This window comes from Eurytemora carolleeae, unplaced genomic scaffold (genome assembly GCF_000591075.1).
Source record: "Eurytemora carolleeae unplaced genomic scaffold, Eaff_2.0 scaffold461, whole genome shotgun sequence".
Taxonomy (NCBI): Eukaryota; Metazoa; Arthropoda; class Copepoda; order Calanoida; family Temoridae; genus Eurytemora; species Eurytemora carolleeae.
In genome coordinates this window covers 164,978-182,405 of record NW_019397939.1, presented here as the reverse complement: position 1 = coordinate 182,405, position 17,428 = coordinate 164,978, and the positions used below count along the sequence as shown (strand labels likewise).

Sequence of the window (17,428 nt, the reverse complement as noted above, 5' to 3'; positions counted from 1 at the left end):
AAAAATTCGGGGCTCATGGCGGCCAAGCAACCCCTTCCTCGTCCACCTCCGGCTGACTCACTTCCCTTACTCGCATTCTAGATCAATTTGTATCAAATTACAGTCAAGGAAGCTCACAAGAAAATTTTAATCTCTTTAATAATAATAAAAGATTGAAATTATCATTTTTATTTGACAAGTGTTAAAGTCAAATTTTTTGCTATAAGGCTTTGAAGGTCAAATATGTTGTATAGATTTAATATTGAAAATACAGAATTTACAAAATATGCATGAAAATATATAAACGTCTCAAATTTGTATTTTAAAAGATTATATTATTTATTTATTTAAATTCTGAATTATACAGCTCCCTTATGATTGAATCAAGTTAGTAACAGTATTTCTGTCCTATAATAGATTCATAGATTTAAACAACAAGTTTTTTATAAATAGTTCGATTTGATAATTGGCTATTCAGAATAGTGTGTGATATCTTAGACCCTGGAATGCACTGATAAAAGAGGACTTAAACATAATTGTGATCACTGTATGCAAATTGAGTTTAAATTTATCGCATTTCACTTGCAGTATCGAATTTGACGAAAGGCACCTTGAAATTGCGAACATTTTCTTCGAAAATCACAAATGTAATGTAAATAATTGTAAGAAATCTCTAACATTTTGTTCATAGTTTCAAAAACAATGTTCGATATTTCGAAAAGATCGATAAGTTTTATATTTCGAAAGGCTTTTGATAAGCTCAATATTTCGAAAGGCTTTTGATAAGTTCAATATTTCGAAAACCTTCTGATAAGTTCAATATTTCGAAAACCTTCTGATGAAGTTCAATATTTCGAAAACCTTCTGATAAGTTCAATATTTCGAAAAGCTGTTGGTAAGTTCGATATTTCAGAGAGCTTTCGATAACTTCTATATTTCGGAAAGCTTCCATTAAGTTTGATTTTTCGAGAAAATTTTGATACATTCGATATTTAAAAAAGTTTTTGATAAGGTCAATATGTCGAAAAGCTTTCGAAAAGTTTGATATTTTTGAAAAACTTTTGATAGGTTTATTTCGAAAAGCTTTCGAACGATATTTTGGAAAGCTTTTGGTAACTTCATGTTACGAACGCCAATGATATATTTTTCTAAACTAAATCTAATTTTAGATAAAATGGGCGAGGAGGTTGAGAAGTTGAGTGATCTTGAAGGAAAAATATCGGATTTAACTAGATCGGTTCAAGATATTCAGGTTAGACAAGTACAGGGTGTCCCACAAAACACAAAACACAAAAAAAAATGACAGCAGCAAGACGACCTAATAGTTGATCGTTAATAGTCATAAAAAACTTGACTGGTCTGACTTTTTGTGCTTTCAATATTAACTGAGAATATCAAAATTCAAAAATGTTGTTTGATAAAATTGAAAATTGAACGAAATTCTCAATATCGCCGGTAATATTGACAACACAAAAATAGGAGAAAATATTTTGGAAATCCCAGAACTAGAAGATTTGTGTAGTTTTGTTTTTGAGGTTGTATATACTGAACTGTGTTTCATGTTTATTCTATTATTTGAAATCGTAAAAGTCGTCTTCCTGTTTCTTAGTTTTCTGGTTTCAACTGTATATTGACTAACGGTTTCAAGAGAATCTAACAACCAAATCGATTTTAACCCCATCCCTGCTGAGATACTTGAAAACTAGGATTCGCTGTGGGGGGGGGGGAATTTGTCCCCCCCCCCTCTAAATCCCATGTTTATGTCCAAATATGACAAATGATACATCATTGGAAAGCTCTTATGCTCTACTTTTATAATCTGCAAAAAAATTGCAATCTTGCAAAAATTGATCTTTTTTTGCAAAATCCAGTTATCAAGTAAAAAGTTTGCAAAAAAAATGGTCAAAAAAATAATGAAAAATATAATTTTTAAAAGCCCTTGAACATGCCATTTCAAATATGCAAATAATTTTGCAAAATTCTAAATAACCTGATGCGTAATTAAGAAACTAAAAATGTGCAAATTTCTTTTGACGGTGAGTTTGCAAATAATTTTCAAAACTTCTTTGCACAACAGGAAAAAGTAGTCATTCAGGCAGTGTGCAGTTAGTATATAAGCCCGGTTTAAGACCTTAAGGGAGGGCTATGGGTATTTAGGAAAAGTCAGAAAATTTCAACAGCCTCAGACCAATTCTTTTTGAGTTATGTAAAAAAACTACGGTGGGGTCAAACTTANCCCCCAGCAGAAATAGGGTTTAATTTTTCAGAACGTTAAAGCCAATAATTAATTTTAAATTGATAAAAAAACATTTACAAAGTGCTAAACAGCGCAACTAAAGAAACGCTTAATAACGCAATTAAATTTTCCAATGATCGCTAAATTCTATTCAAGAAAAAGCTCAAAAACGCAATAATCAACGTCCTTAAAAAGCTAAATAACGCTATAATAATTGTCGAGAAAACGCTTAAGAACATTTAGTATAGACATTGCTTTTAGGTAAACCAGAAAACGTTGAGCCAGCATCTTAAAGTAGCAAATATTTCAAATCGTCTGGATGGAGTTGAAAAACGACAAGAAGAGGTATTATTATTACTAGTAGTATTATCATTAATATTATTATAATTATTATTATTATTTTTATTACAGTGAAACCCTTAATAACGAATACATCGAAAGAATTCATCAAATGTCGTATTCTTCACTTTCTGATAATTGGAATGTTGCAGATATTTAGTTTTTTTTTTCATCATTATTTTTTTCATCTTATTGTTGTTTTTATAATCTAATATTATTTCTAATCATTATTTTTTTTCATCATTATTTTTTTCATCTTATTGTTGTTTTTATACTCTAATATTCTTCCTAATCATTAATTTTTTTTATTCGAAAGAATTATCTAGTTAAAATCAATAAGATATTTTTGAACTTTTCAAAGTAAATATATGTGTCACAAAATGCTAGTCCTTCCGAATCAATCTTGATTACAGAAAACGCACTGTATTTCTGTCTTCTCTACCTAGGGTTTAGCCAGGTCTATTCAACGCTTGGTTTTACATTATACTAGCTATTTATTGAAACATAAGGTTACAGGTCAAATAGGGTGACCGGCGCGTAGCGGGCATCCAACTAGTATATATATATATTTACAAGGTTCATGAACGATAATGTTAATCCTTCATTTGGTTACGAGATATGCATAAAATCATGATAATAGTTATTGAAAGGAATATAAATAAGGTATCAGGTTTCCCTGATATAGTTCTCGGTGATTATTATTAAATATACATAGTGTTAAATCTATCATTTACTCTAAGAAAAATTACCATCAATGGAAACCAATCAGTGAAACATTGAATCCTTATATCTTTGCAACTTAGTGTCGTATATCTTTGATATTTCAGGTTATCTAATGCATCAGTTCATTAGTTGATTTTCTTTTTTATTATTGAAGTAGATTTTTTATTATTGAAGTAAATTTTGTTGATTTTTTTATTTAAGTAGATTTTTTTAATGTTAAAGTATTTTTTTATTTCCTTTTTTATCATTTAGACCATTCATTTATGGAGTTGCGTTTTTGATTCATATTTTTGCCTATTCTAGCTAAAAAACGTATATCTCAGATATCCTCATTTAACTTGAGTTAAGTCAACACAGTGCACGGTCCCTTTACTTCAGGTTATCCGACTGTTAAGTAACCTTAGGAATGAATTGGCTGGTATCTCATCAGGAATGGCCAGAAGGGATAGTCTCATGCTAGGCACAGGTATCCAGCAGAGTAGAGTAGAGTAGAGTAGAGTAGAGTAGAGTAGAGTAGAGTAGAGTAGAGTAGAGTAGAGTAGAGTAGAGTAGAGTAGAGTAGAGTAGATTAGAGTAGAGTAGAGTAGAGTAGAGTAGAGTAGGGTAGGGTAGGGTAGAGTAGAGTAGAGTAGAGTAGAGTAGAGTAGAGTAGAGTAGAGTAGAGTAGAGTAGAGTAGAGTAGAGTAGGGTAGGGTAGAGTAGAGTAGAGTAGAGGAGAGTAGAGTAGAATAGAGTAGAGTAGTAATATCTGGGACAAAAGGTTTATTAAGGATTAAGAATTAATATCTAGGATTAAGGATTAATATTTAGGATTATGGATCGATATTTAGGATAGATTGAATATCTAAAATTATGGATAAATATCTAGAATTAAGGATAAATATTCAGAATTATTTATTATTATCTAGGATTAAGGATTCATATCTAGGATTATGGATTAGTAGCTAGAATTCAGGATTAATATCTAGAATTAAGGATTAATATCTAGGATCAAGGATTTGTAACTAGGATTAAGGATTAATATCTATAATCCAGGATTAATATCTAGGATCAAGGATTTGTAACTAGAATTAAGGATTAATATCTATGATCAAGGATTAATATGTAGGATTAAGGATTAATATCTAGGATTAAGGATTAATATCTAGGATTAAGGATAAATATCTAGAATTAAGGATTAATATCTAGGATCAAGGATTAATATTTAGGATTAAGGATTAATATCTAGGATCAAGGATTAATATCTAGGATCAAGGATTTGTAACTAGGATTAAGGATTAATATATAGGATCAAGGATTTGTAACTAGGATTGAGGATTAATATCTGTGATCAAGGATTAATATCTAGGATTAAGGATTAATATATATGATTAAGGATTAATATCTAGGATCAAGGATTAATATCTAGGAGTAAGGATTAATATCTAGGACTAAGGATCAATATCTAGGATTGACGAATATGAGAAGGGATTCTTTAATCCTTGAAAGTTCTAGTCGACGTGGCTCCGTCCTGCTTGCAGCTGATGGACTGATAGGTATAATCAGAAAACAAATTACATAATTAATTTGGAAAAAATACGGTAAAATTTGTTTCAAGATGTTGGTAATAGGACTTCTTCGAGGGGACTCATGCAACAAGTTTTCATTTTTTTACAGTTTACTATTGGTTTAGATTTTATTTCATGTTCTCTCTACAAGTTATTTTTAAGTACTTTGTGCAAAATTTTTATTCCGGCGGGGGGAAGGGGTCTCTTCCGTTTTTTGGAAATAACTCAAAAAGTATTGGTCTGAGGCTGTTCAAATTTGTAGTCTTTCTAACTTATACATTCCGCCAACTTTCGGCTCAAAGCGGGGGTTTTATACATAATGCCTCAGGCACCTGCCTGAATGCTTTATTTTACCTTTACCTACTAAATCTTTATTTAGATATACTTCCGGTCATTGGATTTTACTTTTATTTTGTTGTTTTAAGAGCCTGGAACATGAGAAAGAAGATTGCACAATTTTTGCATAGATTTTTGCATGGATGCCTTCGAAGAAAATTTGCGTATCTTCCGTTTTCCCTGAATTTAGTATACTAATTAAGTTTTTGAAAATTTTGCAAATATGTTTGCATATTTGAATTCGCCGTGTCAAGGGCTTTTTAAAAAATGTATAATTCATCATATTTTGCGCACTTTTAGATTTTGCACATTATTTGCTTTATAACTTAAAATTGCAAAAATATTTGAACTTTTGCAAAGGAAGTGAGTTTTTGCCACAAATGCCAATTTTATAATACCGAAATCTCAACGACCAGATGATGCATACCTTTCATATTTCAAACTTACATTGTTTGATCCACCAAAATTCATAGTTTGAAATATCTACGGTCGACGATATTTGATTTTAAAGAAATTGGGATTTAAAAATCCGAGTTTGTGGCAAAAACTCAATTCCTTTGCCCTTTTTTCAAGTGTTATAGATTTGTTTCACAAAAAGGAAATAGAGGGGGGGGGGGTCACTGGGACCGAACCCCCTCCCCACTTCCCCCCCCCCAGTCTATTTTGGGTAAGCCAGTCGTCAGCCTGAAGTGGGTTAAGGTTCTAGCATTTTTTATACAAATTGGACCTACAACAAATATATCTCATATTCTCGAGAATTAAGTAAACACCATGACAAGGAACCTCCATGTAGATCCGGTTAATTTTAGAAATGACAAAGATATATTTGTTTCCCTGTTCAAAACATTGTTAACTTATAATAAATACATACAGTCTTTCTGCACCATAAATCCACAAGTCTCATTTATATCTAATGTACAATTAAAAAAAAAAAATTTTTAGAAAGAAAAAAGAGTACAACTCATTCAGAGAAATTGATTTGAAATTCCGGGGTGTACATCGGACAAAACACAATGTAAATGAAAGGTTATTTAAAATTAGGCGTACAGTCCCTTTAAAGGACGATTATATATTTAGGAAAAGGGAATACTATCCCTGTAATGGAGGTGGAACCCTGGCAGCCATCAACTGAAGTCCAACAGGTACTTTTTCAAGGGGAAGGGGGAACGGGCACGCACCTCTGACCCTTCAGTAAAACTAAATTCAACCTACAGTCTGACCGCGTCAACCTTGTTGCACAATTGAGTGTCTGCTTTATTTACCCAATGTCCGGGCGATACAGTACAAACTGGGCCGGAAAAGTTGACCCAGCTCGGAAATTCAAATGTACTATGGCTGCTCGTGCGGGGTGGAGGTAGGGTTGTTAATCGTTTTTTGTTTCGTTTTCAAAAACGATCGTTTCGTTTTAGGAAAAAAAACGATCGCTTTTAAAAACGACCCAAATATTTTGAATTTTTACGTTTTTAATAAAACGATTTGCGACCGTTTTTATATGATTGTTTAAAAAACGATCGTTTTGGAAAACGAAGTGTCGTCGTTTACGATCGTTAACGAAAGGTCGTCGTTAAAGATCTTTAACGAAGGGTTGTCGTTAAAGACCGTTAACGAAACGACGAACTTTATCACAACGGTCGTTTTTGAAAAAAAAAATTACATGCAACTTTATTGAATGTCGTCTTACATGAAGTTTAACAGTTGTGGGGGAGTTAAAACTCCTTGATATTTTCTTAAAAACTACTCAATGATAAGTACAGATGCCCTTCAGGTCGGTTTCCTCTCGTCGTTAACGATCGTTAATGAAACGACGAATTTTATAAAAACGAGCGTTTTGAAAAAGGATCGTTTTAAAAACGACCTTTTTTAAAAAACGATCGTTTTTAAAAACGATCGTTTCGTTTTCGATTTTCCGTCGTCGTTATCATAATGAAACGATCGTTTTTCTGAAAAATGAAAACGTTAACATCCCTAGGTGGAGGGAAGCCCGGTACATGTCAAACACAAGTAAATTCCACTTCAGATTTTTTTGGATTTCTAGAACAGTGTTAAGCAAAAAACTCTGAACTAAAAAGTCGACTTTTAGAATCAATTTATGACTTCTAACCCTATCACTATGGGGGGGGGGGGGCTGGGGTTTTTTTCTGAATAGCTTGCATTAGAACTCTGAAACTTCTTCACTTTTTCAACATAATAGTTGATAACAAATGTTGCTAAAAAATTAGAAAATTTTAAATAATAATAATTCAATATCCCGGGATGGTTAAACCCTGCAGGGAATTCTTTAACTAAGAAATTAAACATCAAATTTTTACTATTCCTTGTTGGTAGAGAGTAAAGACTGCGTCTAAAAACACTTATGGCGAATTAGAAAATATATCATATCTTTCTAAATTCTGAAAACAAAAACAACCATATTATTTGATAATGTCAAAAAATAAACGTTCAAAAATCCCTATCACAGATGTCTAAATCTTTAATACTTAAAACTATGAATTTTGATATATATCAAACAGCCAAAGTTTCAAATATTAAATAACAAAGATAAAGGATTTAGAAAATTAGAGTTAAAAATAAAATTAATTTGATCGTTAAAAGTATCATTTTTTATATTCATTATTTGAACAGTTTTTTAGGGTTCAAAAAAATGAAAAAAAAATTTAATATTTTACGTTTAATTAAAATCTCCAGTTTTTATTTTTACAGCTGCACGGATCCTAATCTTTGAAGTTTAGAGCTAATTGTAGAGCTGATTCATGAAAATATTCATTGCGAGAAATAATATTTTTTAAATTCTTTTTTTTTTCAATTTATGCGCAAATATAATAATTTAACGATAATTTACATCTATTTTGCATTTATTTATATATATTTATCTGTTTGTATGTCCGATCATAACTCATGAAATCTTGGGCTGATTCGCTTCAAAGAAATAAAGTTTTTGCCACAAACTCTGATTTCTTACATATTTCTAATCCTTGATTGATCTACTGGCACATGTTTATATTTTTTTATATTTCAAATTAGTTTGATAAATTTTTGGTTCGGTCTTCTCTTATCAAACTGTTTATAGATAAATTTAAAAATATTTTTCTTGTCATAATATTTAACGAAATAAAATTATATTTATGACAAAAGCAAATTTATTTATTGCATTCAAAAGTAATTTAAAACTTTTGCGTTATTTTTAGCTCAAAAATAGGATTGAAAACATGAAATTTAAATTGAAAGTTTCAATTGTTTTGAATTACATTCGTTAAAAAAATACTTAAAGAAACTGAGATTTTTTCCACAAACGCAATTTTTTAAGCTCTATATCTTTGCAACCTAATTTCAAAATTAACCTTTTACATTATACAAAATATAACAAAATTTATAATTTATAATAAGGGATTGCATTATTTTTGGGTTGTAATGATCATATCTCGGATTTTTCTATCGCGAAAGTTTGGTGTTGAAGGGGTTTTAATTGGTCTGCCAGGGGTTGTAATCTGGCAGCACATTCATCCGACCACGCATCAATTCTTTTGAGAAGATGGTTGACTAGAACCCAGCTTCCTTTAGGACTGCTTGGGCCTGAAAATAGTATAAAGCGCCTCTTCTGAAATACTGATTAGAAAATCAGAGTTTGTTGCAAGAACTCAGTTCTTTTATGTCAACCTTCCCCTTTCAAATTGTTTTTTGTTTAGATAATAGATCGGCTGTTGGAGCGTCAGTTTCTGCTCTCCCCTTGGATGCGTGAGAAACGATTAAGAAATCAACTGAGGTTAATACTAAAGGTATCTTTATCTGATCTCTACCTCTTTATATTTGTATTTTCAACTTTGTTCAGGTTAAATATACATTTAGGATGTTTAAATTTACATTTTTTCCAAAACAAAATGTTCCTTGGGTCTAACCCAATCATCAGTTGGAATAAAACTGATTATTTTTAAATTCTATTGCTGGACAAATTGTTTCATGTTTTAAACACTCCTAGGCAGCATGATAAAGGGGGCTGGGGTAGTTCCTGAAATAAAAAAAACACCTCTACTAAATACCAAAACCAAAACAATATACAATTAAAAAACAAAAGTCGACTTAAAAACTCGACTTAAACTCGACTTTTTACTCCCATTAAAAGGCTGTAACTTACTTTTTAGTCGACTTAAACCCGTAAATAGTCGCTTTATAACTTGACTTTCAGCTGAGATTTTATACCGTTTTTGGACTAGATTTTTCAAGTCGAGTTTAAGTCGACTTTTCATGTCAAAAAAAAGTCTTTGTCCCCATCTTTCATGAATTCTCGTGGTTCAAATAAACTAAATTTTAAATATCTAAGGTTTACACCATCAGGTTGCAAAGATATAGGGATTGGAAAATTTGAAAATCTTTGTGTCGAAATTTCTAATCCAGTAAAAAAATGGTAATGCCAGATTCATAGCGATATCATTTTAACCTTTGGCAAAGTAATATTGTATTCTAATATTCTAATATTAAAAGAAATAAGAAAATTACCATAGTGTTTATGTATAGCTAACAATTGAATCATATAGAAATACTATTTTGCACAGATGTGTGTAAGATGAACTGTGCAGATGCTTATTATTACCTAACCACTAATTAAAATATTAAAAATGAAAAATCTATCATACTTCTGAAGACTTTAATATTTCATATACTGAAAGAATTTGACCTTTAACAATACATATTTTAAATAAAAAAATTCAAAGAGTGGATGAAGATTATATCATATTAGGCAACTCACAAAAAAAAGTTTTTTTTAATATAAATAATAAGGCTCTTTGCTCACTTACATGCTCGCTATATTGTGATATATAGCAGGCCAATTTCTAAAAAATGAATTATTAACATCCAACGGGTAACACCAGTTACTTCAGCTAGGACCAAGCGCGGGTGAATGGCGGGAGTAATTCTAACTAATTTTTTCTATCTCTGTTTTCAGGATTATCTTGATGCTGGGCCGCAAAGACGATCTACCGTCACAAAGATCGTTCATGACGCGCATCAGCTGTTCCCAGTATGGAGAGGGCAGATTAAAGATGCGGTAAAAAATAATTGTTTATTTTCTGTTAAAGTAACTGTTAAAGAAACCCATATTTTGCAGATAATCTCTTTAAACCATATTTTGCAGATAATCTCTTTAAACCATATTTTGCAGATAACCTCTTTAATCCATATTTTGCAGATAAATTGGAAAATTGATCATTGAAAAAAAGCTTTCTTTTTACCTATAACTTTGTTAGGAATTATTTGCATGTGAAATTCTAAAATTCAGAAAGAGTCAGTATAGAACGAAGCAGAGAATTTTATGATTTGACGCATTAAACACAGCTCTGGTTAAATAATTAAATGCCTCAATTTCTCAAACTAAAATGTTCTCAGAATCATATCTTTGCAACCTGTCAAACTATGTATTTTGCTGGAGATTGGAACATTTTTTATTAATTATCGTTTGATCGTTTGATCTCGTTTATCTAACGTGGGCACATTAAATATATCTGAAATGGTTTAATGGTTCACAACACAAACTGTTTTTGTTTTGTTTTAAAATTGTTTTTTTTGTCCAAAATAAAATTAAGATGATTTTTAATGCATTAGGATCATTGCTTTTAAATGTTTTTTTACCACATTTTCCTAGATGTTCGCGGACTGGGAGAAGGTTCAAGCTCTATCATTTCCTGAGGCTGCAGAAATAATATTTTCAAAGTTTAAAAAATCTAGGTATTTTTAGTCAACATTTATTTTTAAGTTGTGTGCAGTAAAACGTTTCTTTACTGAATTTTCCCAAACTGAACGTTTCCTTACTTGATATTTCCTCACAAGAAGTTTACTCCATAAAGAGTTTCCTGCCACAAAACGTTTCCTTACAAAACTTTTCCCTAGAAAATGTTTCCTTACAAAACGTTTTCTTACAAGATATTTCCTAACAAAACGTTTCCTTGCAAAACGGTTCGTTACTAAATGTTTCTTCACAAACGTTTCGGACACAAAATGCTTCCTTACGAAACGGTTTCTTTAGCAATTTTGTCCCTTTATTTTGTAGTAGGGAAAGTTTTGTAGCAGGAAACGCTTGGTGGCAGGAAACATTTGTTGGAAGTAAATGTTTTGCGTAGGAAACATTCTGTAAGGAAACATTTATCAAGGAAACGTTTTATAAGAAAACGTTCAGTAAGGAAACGTTTAGTAAGAAAACGTTTAGTAAGGAAACGTTTAGTAAGAAAACTTTTATTAAGGAAACGTTTAGTAAGGGAAAGTTCAGAAGGGAAACTTTCATAAAGGAAACGTTTTGTATGTGCTCTCTCAATTCTCACGTTTATTGAGACATGTTTTACCATGTTCTAGTATTCTTTTTATAAAATAGATAAATAATTAAGTATTGTTCTTAATGAGCTGATTTTGTTTCAAATTTCAAGAACGCAGTAAAGCCTATACACAATCATAATAATCCAGAAAGCATGAGACTTCAGCGACGACTGTACTAAATTTATTTTGACTTTTCCTAATGTTAATGATTCACGGCAACTGTAAACTTGATGGTTATTTACTTAATTAATTAATTAGCCATTAAAAACTGTAGATAAGCCAAACATTGTAAAATGCCTAAACAAAATCTTGGAATCGTCACCTTTTTAGAGTTTTATAGTATAATCCTGTGCGGGTAACGCTATATATATATATATATATATAACATTTGTATTTTCATCACAAATTTATTTTTAGATTTTCCGATGAGACAGAAGCTATCCAGCTGTATGCTGAACATATGATAGAGGTATTTATTGTTAAAATATTTCTAACATTTTTCTAATTTTTAATTTAATTCTTCTTAAAAACTTGTTGCAATATTTAAATACTTACTAAACACTTTTGACCATGTTTTCACATTGAAATTTTTAATCATCAGAAATTCATTGATAAAAATGTAGCAAACATAACCTTCATATTACTACAGGGATAACCTTTCTTTTGTATTTTAATTTTAAATCCCTTTGAATATTTGATATGAAAAAACTGTAGATTTGCCGTTTTCTAAATTCAGAACATTTTTGAGGACTTTTACGAGAATTTTGTTTGACCAGGTTGGCCAGTACTTGAGACGGAAAGCAAATGAAAGAGCGGAGAAGGCGGGTAGAACACCACAGATACAGGTTTACATTTATATATCAAGATCATATAATCATGTTGATCAATAAATTCACTTTGATGATCATGGTGACCATGATCATGATGAAAATAATGATAATCATCATGTTGAAAATGATCATATTGGCAATGATCATAATACTGATGGACATGTTGACAATTATCATGACAATGATCACAATGCTTATGGGCATGTTTACAATGATCATATTGATGATAATCATATTGGCAATGATCATAATACTGATGGCCATGTTGACAATGATCATTTTGATAATAATCATATTGATAATGATCATATTTATTATGATCATATTGATAATGATTATATTGATAATAATAATCCTGATCATAATGATCATGTAAATAATTATCGTGTGCTGATGATCATGATGATAATGATCATGTTAATGATGACCATGTGATGATAACGATCATATTAATAATGATAGTGTTTATAATAATATATGATGCTAATAATGATAATCATGTTGATAATAATGTTTATCATTTTGATCAAATTGTTAATGCTGCTAAAAATGTTGATATTGATCACGATTTTTATTGGCATGTGTATATTATTGATGATTATAAAAAAATATCATCATTCTTAAAAAAAATTAAAAGAATAATGATGATCATTTTTATCTAATAATAATTATTATTATTAGATGGTTGATCATTATTATACGACTGATGATCATGATCATGTTGATCAGTAAAAGTTCTGGATTATTCTGCATGAGAAGAATATTGGAACGATTATGTTAAATATTCTGATCACATGATCAGAGTTTCCAATATAAATTTGTCATATTTCCTGTTTAAAAATGATAAGGCCGAGTGAGGGTCCAGGTGTGGCTTTCTAAAATGAAATACTATTGATTACAAATCAGAAACTTTAAGGGAAACACTTGTTCCTCTTTTCATGGAGTATTTTGACAATGAAATGTGATAAAAACATAGAAATTATATAATAGTCTGAACTAACAACATATTTTTCATTTGTATGAGTAATAAGAAAAAAATCTTTCGATTATTGACATGTGGTTAGAAAAAGAAAATAATATATTTTGTTGCTCAGGAAAGAACAATTATTCATTTTTGTTTAAAATCTAATTTAGAGAGTTCAGTTCGGGCATGCAAATTCTGATCACGGATGTTGATACAGTTCCTAAAATGTTATTTGAAATGTTATTTTTTAAATTTTTTATTTAAATTTTTTATTTAGGGTTCAATTACGAATAGTAAGTTCTGGTATGAAGTGAGGAAGAAGATTAACGAAATATTGGAGAACAGGAAGGATCTGGTAAATATATATAAAATATATATTTAAAAAAAAAATTTTTGTGTTTGTCACAAACTCTTATTTTCTAATCCTTATATCTTTGCAACCCGATTTTGTAGACCTTAGATATCTTTAAACAATGGATTCTGTTAGAGAAATAATTTAAGTTTAGAATATCAAAGGGTTTGAGTTTGCTGCATAAATAGGGTCAAATATGTGTTTCTATGTATATCATAATACTTCATTCAAAATAACATTATCCGTTAGAAGATCTCAGAATTTAAAAAATAGTGTTTGATTTAAAAATATTTTTTTAATTTTAAATGTGTAAAAATTAAATTCAAATCAATGAAATATAAGAAGTTGATTACTCGACACAAGCTATTGAATTTAGACCTATTTTACACCTTTTAACTTTACAAATTCATGATGCTTTATACCTTTAATAGTTTATCTTGTAAAATTCTTGGCTTGAAATATCAAAGATGTATAGAACATGCGGTTGCAGCTAAATGAGGATTAAAGATTATAGTTTGTAGCAAGTAGTCATTTCCTTTATCATTAAATATATTTTTTTTATTGGAGAGGTCGCGGAATTACCTTACAGCCGGTTCAAATCATGAATCACCGATTCTAATCCTCCTGAATCTTTAACTGTGAATCGTTGATTCAAAATTTGAACCGGCGGTAGATTGTTCAGAAACCTAGCTCAAATTTGTTAAGTATGGCCCATGAGGAAGAAAAGAATTATGACAGACGAATTGTTATCTTTCCTAGGATCGTCGACGAAGTTCGTCGATGGCCGAACAAGATTCCGACGAAGACGAATCTTATCATTCTCCGGACGAAGATCAAGAAAAAAGAACAGTTAACATTCCGATTTACATAACTTCAGACCAGGTTAGAATTTGAGGAACACTCCCTTTAAAGTTAGAAAATTAAATCAAATTAAAAAAATAACACTTAAAATATCCAAATCTCAAGGTTCAAGTTCATAGGACGATACTTTATATTTTTAATGCCTTAAATTGCACGTATAAAGTATAAAGTATAAAGTATAATTCATACATTTTGTGGTTGAATAGCTGAATAAAAAAATGGCAAAATTATTAGACAGCTGTTTTATATGGAATAAACACTAATCCGCTTCATATTACAAGTTTCCACTTTGGTGGTAGGTTAACGCTATCCTGAACAAAGAATCTTTCCTTAAATTTCGACAATTCTGTGGAGTTTACACAGAAACACAATATCAAAAAAGGGTTTATATTTACACTTTGACCAAATAATAATTAATCATTAATGATAATTATTCATAATTAATGATAATTATATTATAGGAACGTTGTCTTGAAGAAACTTCCTTGGAAAACAGATTGAGTGCTGACAGCGGAATTGACAATAATTAAAAATAATTATTTAATAATATGATAATTATTGTAAATAATTGTAAATGATTAAACAACATATTTTTCCAAAATTATCTAATATATTTGTGTTAAATAATCTATATTATATATAGCAATTAATGCGTAATTATACACATTTTGTCTTTAAGCTGCACACCAATGAAAATCAAGGAAATATTTAAAGTTTAATCTCCCCCCCCCCTCCACCACGATCTTTAATTATAGAAAGAAATAAAAAAGAATTTTATCACTTAGAGTTATTCATGGGCACGGCCGTCTACAAGAGATTAAGTGCGTTTTGAGAGCTATTTTTGAAAAAAAAAAATTTTACAGGGTCTATGCGAATCTGAGATTGTATGCTTTTTTTTTAAGTTAGCTTTTTTGACATAGTTTTGATCAACTTTGGACACTTTTAAAAGTCAATTTTTAGAAGCAGAAATAATACCATTTAATTAACACAATGTTATTAAATGCTAGTAAAATTCAAGTATTACATTAGAATTTTTTTTTCTGTACACTATAAATTTTATAATTAATCAGCAACCAAGCATAATCTATTATAAACATATAATATCATTTTCAATATTTTATTTTCATAATTAGGATCTGAGATTTTGCCACACACTCGGATTTTTCCATCCCTATATCAATACGATGTTGTAGTCAGACTATAGATATTGCAAACAGTCGATTCTATTACATCACAAAGTCTAAGTTTGAAATATCAAAGTTTTACACCATCTGGTTGCAAAGATATAATTTGAGTTTGTGGTAAAATTCAGATTTAAATTAATGTTATTTCAATATCGAGGTATAACTGTTAAAATTTATACTTCAATTTCTCAAAAAAAAATTGTCCAAAACATTTTGGATATTTAAAAGAAGTAAACCGAAATTTTATAATTAAATTACAAAATTGTCAAAATCTAAAGATTGAACACTTCGTTCATAATTCTTGGACTAAAAGATGTGCGAAATTGAGAATTTGATTACAAAAGAATATTTCATATTTCATATTTTCATAATCATTTTATCCGTTATTAATAATATCATATTTGTTATATTTCAGGGCAGGGCTATTTTCAAACATTTAAAGAACTTTTTGTAATCATCAATTTAAACTTTTTTTTGAAGTTGATTTTCGTATTGGTTAACTAATTATTGTTTAAAGTTTAAAAAAATTCAATCGTTCGAACTAAACTTTTTGTAAATATTGTCGTGAACTAGTTTTTAAAATAAATGTATCTTTTTTTAAATATCGAATTAATTAAAAATAAAGTAACATTGAACAACTTTTATCTCTGTTTTGAAATTATTTCTAAAACACTGAGTTTATAAGAATTAAAAAGTACAAAATACTTGGTAAGTTAATCATTTATAGTTATTAAGTAAAATATCATTTGGAAACTTGGATATGGGGGGGGGAGGGTTCCATTTTTTCATTTTTTCATTCTTATTGTTAACTATAAGAAATCTTTTACAATGAGAAATTGTTAAAGATCAGAAATTGTTTACCATGAGAAATCGTTTACGATGAGAAATCGTTGATTATCAGAAATTGTTAACGATCAGAAATCGTTACCGATCAGAAATCATTAACGATCAGAAATCGTTAATTATCAGAAATAGTTCAAGATCAGAAATCGTTAACAGCGATAAGTTGTAACCGATCAGAAATTTTTAACTACCAGAAATCAATAACGATATAAAACTGTTAACAATGAGAATCGTTTACTATTAGAAATTGTTAACGATCAGAAATTGTTCACAATCAGAAATTGTTAATGACCAGAAACCATTAACTATCAAAAATGATTAACAATGAGAAATCGTTAACGATCAGAAATAATTAACTATCAACGTGCAATTGCTGGCCCTCATGAATACCTTTAAAGTGACCCAATTCGATGCCCAATTAACAACGCTGCCCTTGCAAGCTTTGTCTAATCAAATATGTATTAGATATCATTGCTTATAACTTTGAAAACTGAATATTTTTAATTAAAGTTTCACGACAAAAATGACTTTAGAATTTCTATAGAAATTGTATACTGCAGAAAACATAAAGGAATTCTCAGAATTATTTACTATTAAATTTGTTAAAACATTATTGATCCGATAAAGCAAGGGTACCGTTGTAAATCGGGCATTGCCTTTTTTGCATGGAACTTAGAAGGTCCCACGATACAGTTCCTTTAGAGGAAAATTGAATTAATAGTGTCCTTTATTTTAGAATTAGGGTGCTTTTATTGAACAATCCCTTTAAATAATATAGGAAAAGAATATTAGCATAATTGCAGCCCAGGCACGGGGTTCTCTCTTATCTTTTTCTATATAGCTTAGAACAGCGGTGTAGTATTGATCTGTGGGGAGTTCCCCCTTATCTCAACCTAACCACATTATTCCTTTTTTTACACCTATCTTTCTATCT

General features: G+C 29.9%; 1 protein-coding gene across 1 annotated transcript; it reads left to right on the top strand.

The window, feature by feature from the left end:
• The first annotated feature begins 1,127 nt into the window (after positions 1-1,127).
• On the top strand, positions 1,128-16,070 carry LOC111716418 (uncharacterized). Its single transcript, XM_023491875.1, has 13 exons — positions 1,128-1,231; positions 2,477-2,560; positions 3,656-3,743; positions 4,726-4,812; positions 6,238-6,302; positions 8,844-8,933; positions 10,100-10,201; positions 10,796-10,878; positions 11,878-11,929; positions 12,237-12,305; positions 13,532-13,609; positions 14,366-14,488; positions 14,929-16,070. Exons 1-13 carry the CDS (start codon positions 1,154-1,156, stop codon positions 14,995-14,997), a joined length of 1,068 nt encoding a protein of 355 aa, XP_023347643.1. The 5' UTR covers positions 1,128-1,153; the 3' UTR covers positions 14,998-16,070.
• The last annotated feature ends 1,358 nt before the right edge of the window (positions 16,071-17,428 follow it).